Source organism: Macaca fascicularis, chromosome X, assembly GCF_037993035.2.
Source record: "Macaca fascicularis isolate 582-1 chromosome X, T2T-MFA8v1.1".
Classification (NCBI taxonomy): Eukaryota; Metazoa; Chordata; class Mammalia; order Primates; family Cercopithecidae; genus Macaca; species Macaca fascicularis.
The window spans coordinates 46,861,839-46,867,838 of NC_088395.1; the positions used below are offsets into that span (position 1 = coordinate 46,861,839).

Sequence of the window (6,000 nt, forward strand, 5' to 3'; positions counted from 1 at the left end):
ACCGTCGCAGCGAGAAACGTAAAAGAAACGGAACACGCTGGCAAGTGAAGGGGGAGCACCGCCCGGCGCCAGGAGGAGCGCGGCGGCCGAGGGGTGTGGAGGGCGGGGGGTGCAACAGGGGTGCTCACCATAGATCATGGCCAGCCCGGTCTCGTGCAGAAAGCGCACCCGGCGGTGCTTGAAGAGCCAGATGGTGAGGATGGTGAGCGTGAGCAGCAGGATGAAGGTGAGCAGGCTCACGCTGTCTTGCCGGTGGCTCTCCTCCGCCTCCTTCTCAGTAGCGAGCTCCTCCATGGCGCTGCTGTCCTCAGCCGCCGCCCCAGAGGAGGAGGCCGAGGCCGCGGCCGCGACTCGCAGCCCCCGACCCAGCAGCAGCGGCAGCAGCGGCAGCAGCAGCAGCCGCGGCGGCGGCGCCCCGGTAGCCTGACCCGAGCCAGGGCGCGCCGCGTCACCAGACTCCATGGTCCCGGGGCGGCCCGCGCCTCCTCCCAGCGGGGACCAGCAGCCCGCGCCGTCGGCGGGTTCTGGCAGTACCGCGGACCTGCCGGAGTGGCCGCGGCCGCCGCAGCTCCTCCTCCTACTCGCGCCGGGCCGGGGCTGTGCCCGGAGCCGCGCGGGGGAGGGGCGCGCGCAGTGCGCAGGATCCCCAAGCACCGCCCCCCGCCCGCGCACCTGTTCGTCCCCCAGCCGCGCCGCGCCACGCCGCGCCGCCCCGCGGGCCAACCGAGCCACCCAGGCGGGGCCGGGTGTCGCCCTCGGGTCCGCGGGCCGGCCGCCGGCAGCTTGCCTCTCTGCGCTCCTCACCCCGTCCTGGCGCACCTGCCCAGGCCGTCTGGGGTCGCGGGGCCAGTTCATGGGCAGTCGCCGCCGCACTTCCTAAAGGGGACGCCAGAGGTCGCCGGCGCCTAGCGGGAGCATCGGCTTGGAGCGGCTAGCCTTGCGGTCTCGAGTCTCGTCTCTGGCGCCACGGCGAAGTGTTTAATCTCAGGCCAGTGTGCAGCCCCCCTTGGCCCAGTAAGGTGGGGGCTGTCAGTGAACCGAGCAGCCCCGAAGCCACGTTAGCCCCTACATCTCTCTTTCCTCATCTCTCAGGTTGCCTTCCAGCCCCAGAATCTGCTAGGTTTCATTCAAACCTCTGTTCTCATCAGACTGAAACGTGAGGACTGATAGGGAGTTGGAATCGGGGGAGGGCGTTGAAGTATCTCCTTCCTCACTTGAGGGAATAGACTTCGTCTGCGCTGTGCTACTAATCCCCTTGGGGAAGAGGGTTGAACCAGAAGGAACTGAACGCTTGCCATTCCTGGTAAATGAGCAGTAGCTGGTCTTAAGGTGGTGGTTGGGGGGGATGGGGGTTACCCTGATGACCCTTTCTTGTATGTTGCTCACCTGGTAGCTCAGAGTCTTTTAATGACTCTTAGGACAAAGCCCAGCTCTGAACAAAATTATGGCGTGGACTCTCAAGGATGAAGCCTCTTGGAACAAATTCTCAGGAAAACTAGAATCTTCAATCCGCCTTGCTCCTCTGGTCAAGGAAGAAACAGGGTCAGATTAATCACTGAATTCCCAGTGCTTAGCACTGTACTCGTGTTTATTGAACCACTCTGAAATCTCTACCAAAACTGTCCATGTTTTCGCTCCCAGGGGAGTTTGCATTTTTAAGAGGATTCATTGAAGAAGGTGATGCTTAACCAAATGGAATAATAGGGTAGAGGTAGCATTAGGTAAGAAAACTCTTTGGAGTACTGCAGCCTTCCTGGTTCCCCTGTAGGTGAGCACTCTGCCAAAGCTGCTTAGTGGTTTCTTTACAGCAGGGAAATCTCTTCATCTAGATTTTAGCTAGCTCCTTTCCCAACTCCTCTAGGCAGTCACTCAGCCCCTGCAAACATCCATATACCTTGAAGTTCCACGCAGGTTCCCAATAAAATTGCAAATACTTAAAACCTGGATGAGCACTGTATTGATCGTAATATTATGCCCCCTTGGGTGCCCAGTACTCAAGGACAGAATTTCTCTCTTTAGAAAAGCTCTCTTCAACTCAGGAGCTACCTTGAAAGTACAGACTTCTTAGTATTTGTGGCAGATTGTATTTTTTAAAAAGATGACCACAATCATATTTCCAATCCCAGAACCTTACCATCCCCCATCAGGAAGGGGCATCTATGTTCCCTTAAACCTCAGTGGACCTTTGTGACTCTCTCAAAGAATATAATGTGGTAATGGAGATTATGTGATTTGTGAGGCTGGGTCACAAAAGGTAATCTAGCTCCTGCCTGTTTCATTCTGTCACTTTCCACTCTAGCTAGGCTTGGCACGGTGGCTCACACCTGTAATCCCAGCACTTTGGGAGGCCAAGGCAGGTGGATCACCTGAGGTCAGGAGTTCAAGACCAGCCTGACCAACATGGCGAAACCCTGTCTCTACTAAAAACACAAAAATTAGCCAGGCATGGTGGTGTGCACCTGTAGTTCCAGCTAGTTGGGAGGTGGTGGCACAAGAATCACTTGAACCTGGGAGGCAGAAGTTGCAGTGAGCCAAGATTGTACCACTGCATTCCAGCCTGGGTGACAGAGTGAGACCCTGTCTCCAAGAACAAACAAATAAACACAAAACAAATAAACAAAGAAATCTAGCTACCTGGAAGCTGACACACTGAAGAAACCATATAGAGAGACCATGTAGCAATAGGGGCAGATGCTACAGGAGACCCAACTTTTTGAGTGTTCCCAGCCCAAATGCCATGCATGTGAATGAATGAGTCTTCAAATCAATTCACTCCCAGCCACCATCTTACTGTAGACGTATGAGAGGCCCCAAGCAAGAACCATGTCGCTGAACCTAACCAGCATCTGCAACTGTAACATAATAAAATGATTGATGTTATTTTAAGCTACTAAGTTTGAGGGTGGTTTCTTCTACAGCAATAGATAACCAGAAGAGTATTTATTATGTTAAGTAGTTCCCTTGGGTAGAGTATGAAAAGACTAGTCCCAACCATTCACAAATACACACCAAAGAAAACACTCCATTATCTGTACATATTTATGTGTGAAAACTAACATATATAATACAGGAGTTCTGATTTCAGTTAACACAGAATAATCACACTAAACCCATTACCTGCTACTGAATGCAATTATAAAATGTGAACAGAATGCATGCAGCAACTATTTGAGGACTCTGGAAAGTAAATTGTACCACATAAACTGAGGAAAAACAACAGAATTTGAAGTAAAACTAAACTGGCAGTGAATTTACCATTTATTTCCTCCAGTCTCCACTAGACTGGACTCAAGGAAGCTTAAAACCCAGAAGGGAGCATCAACATGGACAGAGAGAGCTCCAGGAAAAGCAGAAAATTGGTCTCCTAATATTCAGAGAAAGTAAGAGAAATGTGCCATTTTTTTCTTTTCGCCATTCTCTTACATCTTGGCCAATAAGTAATCCCACTGTGGCAGCTGAGTCAACAGTGACAATGGAGACAGCAGTACCTTCAAGCACCCAAAATTGCTAAGGGAGGGGAGAACCTTCCTCTCTGTTTGGAGTAGCTCTGGTCCCAAGACAGTGGGGTCAAACCCTCAATGATATGTATTTTTTCACTCCGTCTGTCCTGATGCTTGGCCCAAGACATGGGCAGAGTTGCAGGAAATACATAACAGAGAGTATTAAATAAAGACCCAGATTTCTGGACAGGCACGGTGGCTCACCCCTCTAATCCCAACACTTTGGGAGGCCGAGGTGGGTGAATTGGTTGAAGCCAGGAGTTGGAGAACAGCCTGGGCGATGTAGCAAGACCCTGTCTCTATGAAAAATTTGAAAATACAATTAGCTGGGCACAGTAGTGCTTGCCTGTAGTCTTGGCTACTCAAGAGGCTAAGGTGGGAGGATCACTTGAGCTCAGGAGTTTGAGGCTACAGTGAGCTATGATCACACCACCATACTCCAGCCTGGGCGACAGAGCAAGACCCTGTCTTTAAATAAATAAATAGCCTAGATTTCTTGCCAATTGATTAAAAGGGGAACTCCAAGGCATTACAAAGTACCAAGGAGACAGTAGAGAGGAGAGGACCTTGGGAAAGGTCCTCATAAAGTTTTTATGAACTCCTAGGTTCACCCCAACCTACACATGGATCTGATCCTAAACAGCATACCAAAGACTGTGATAATTGAACTAAGAGGCAGACCACCACCCAAGCCCTAGACTAGCCACTGGATAAAGCACATGTAGGACAGATCTGAATAGCATTACAAACTTTTGAAAACTGAATTGACTTTGGAGCCACTATCCAGAAAAGGCATGTCAGAACTTGTGATCTAAACCCAAGCATGTCTATTACAAGCTAAAACCCAATATGAATAAAACAAAAACCCAATAAAACAAAAATATGAATATTTCCCCATAGTATTAAAACAAGATACAAAGCCTTATAACATAATATTCAAAATGTCCAGGATACAACCCAAAATTATTCAATACCTGAAGAACCATGAAAATCCTAACTTGGGTGGGAAAAGGCAAATAGCAGACACCACTGCTGAGGTGACACCAATGTTGGAATTAACTTTAAAGCAGCTATTATAATGATGCTCCAACAAGTAAGGACAAATAATCTTGAAATGAATGTAAGGATAAAAGACTCAGCACAGGAGTAAAAGATAAAAGAAAAACCAAATTGAAATTTTGTCTGGGCACGGTGGCTCACACCTGTAATCCCAGCACTTTGGGAGGCCAAAGCGGGTAGATCACGAGGTCAGGAGTTCTAGACCAGCATGGCCAACATGGTGAAACCCCGTCTCTACTAAAAATACAAAACTTCACTGGGCATGGTGGCACGTGCCTGTAATCCTAGCTACTGGGAGGCTGAGGCAGGATAATCATTTGAACCTGGGAGGCAGAGGTTGCAGTGAGCCGAGATCACACCACTGCACTCCAGCCTGGGTGACAGAGTGACACTCCATCTCAAAAATTTAAAAAAAAAGAGAGAGATTTTATAAGTGAAGAATGCAATAGCTGGAATTTTAAAACTGGATGGATGCAATAGCAGAATAGAGATGAAAGAGTCAGTAAATATGAAAATAGATCAATAGAAATTATCCAACCTGAATAGCAGAGAGGAAAAACTGAGAAATAAATAAACAGAGCCATAAAGACCTAGAGGAGATAACAAAATATCTAACATTTGTGTCTTTAGAGTTACAGAAGGAGAAGAGAAACAGTGTGGTACAGAAAAAAAAAAGATGTGAAAATATTGTAACCGAGAACATTTCAGATGAAGCAAAAGACACCAACCTGCAGATTGAAGAACCTCAGCAAACCCCAAACAGGATAAACCCAAAGAATGAAAGCATAGACATATTCAAACTGCTGGAAAGAAAATAAGTTTAAAACAGAAAGATAAAAATGAGGACATATTACATACAGGGTAACAACAATTTGGATGACTATGGATTTCTCATCAGAAACCAAGAAGGTCATAAAGACATGCACAGCATTTTCAATGTGCTGAAAGAACTATTAACCAAAAATAACACATCCAACAAAAATAGATTTCGGTGTGAAGAAATAACACCAATACTGTACAATCTCTTCTAGAGAGTCGGACAGTTGAAGAAAAGAAAGCTACTTACCAATATCTCTCATGAACTTAGACATAAAAAGTCTTAACAAAATATTAGTAAATTGAATCTAACAATGTATAAAAAGAAGTATACACCATGACCAAGTGGTATTTATCCTAGGATTACAAGGCTTATTCAACATGAGAAAATCAATCAATGCAATCCACCATTTTACTGTCTAAGAAGAAAAGCGGCCAGATGTTCTTCCCCGAGAGTCGTCGGGGTTTCCTGCTTCAATAGTGCTAGGACGGAACCCGGCGCTCGTCCCCCATCCTGGCCGGCCGCCCATAGCCAGCCCTCGGTCACCTCTTCACCGCGCCCTCGGACCGCCCAAGGCCCCCGCCACCGCCGCTTCAGCGCCGCGCAGCCACCGCCGCTGCAGCT

General features: G+C 48.1%; 1 protein-coding gene across 3 annotated transcripts in view; it reads right to left on the bottom strand.

Annotated features, from left to right (window-relative positions):
- The window catches only part of SLC9A7 (solute carrier family 9 member A7), a 144,760-nt gene extending 144,149 nt beyond the window's left edge, over positions 1-611 (bottom strand). For all 3 annotated transcript variants that reach the window (XM_015443699.4, XM_015443697.4, XM_065538052.2), the window contains exon 1: positions 129-611. In XM_015443699.4, coding sequence (XP_015299185.3) covers positions 129-462 — 334 coding nt within the window. In that variant the 5' untranslated portion in view covers positions 463-611. The remainder of the gene's footprint in view (positions 1-128) is intronic.
- Between the last annotated feature and the right edge of the window lie 5,389 nt (positions 612-6,000).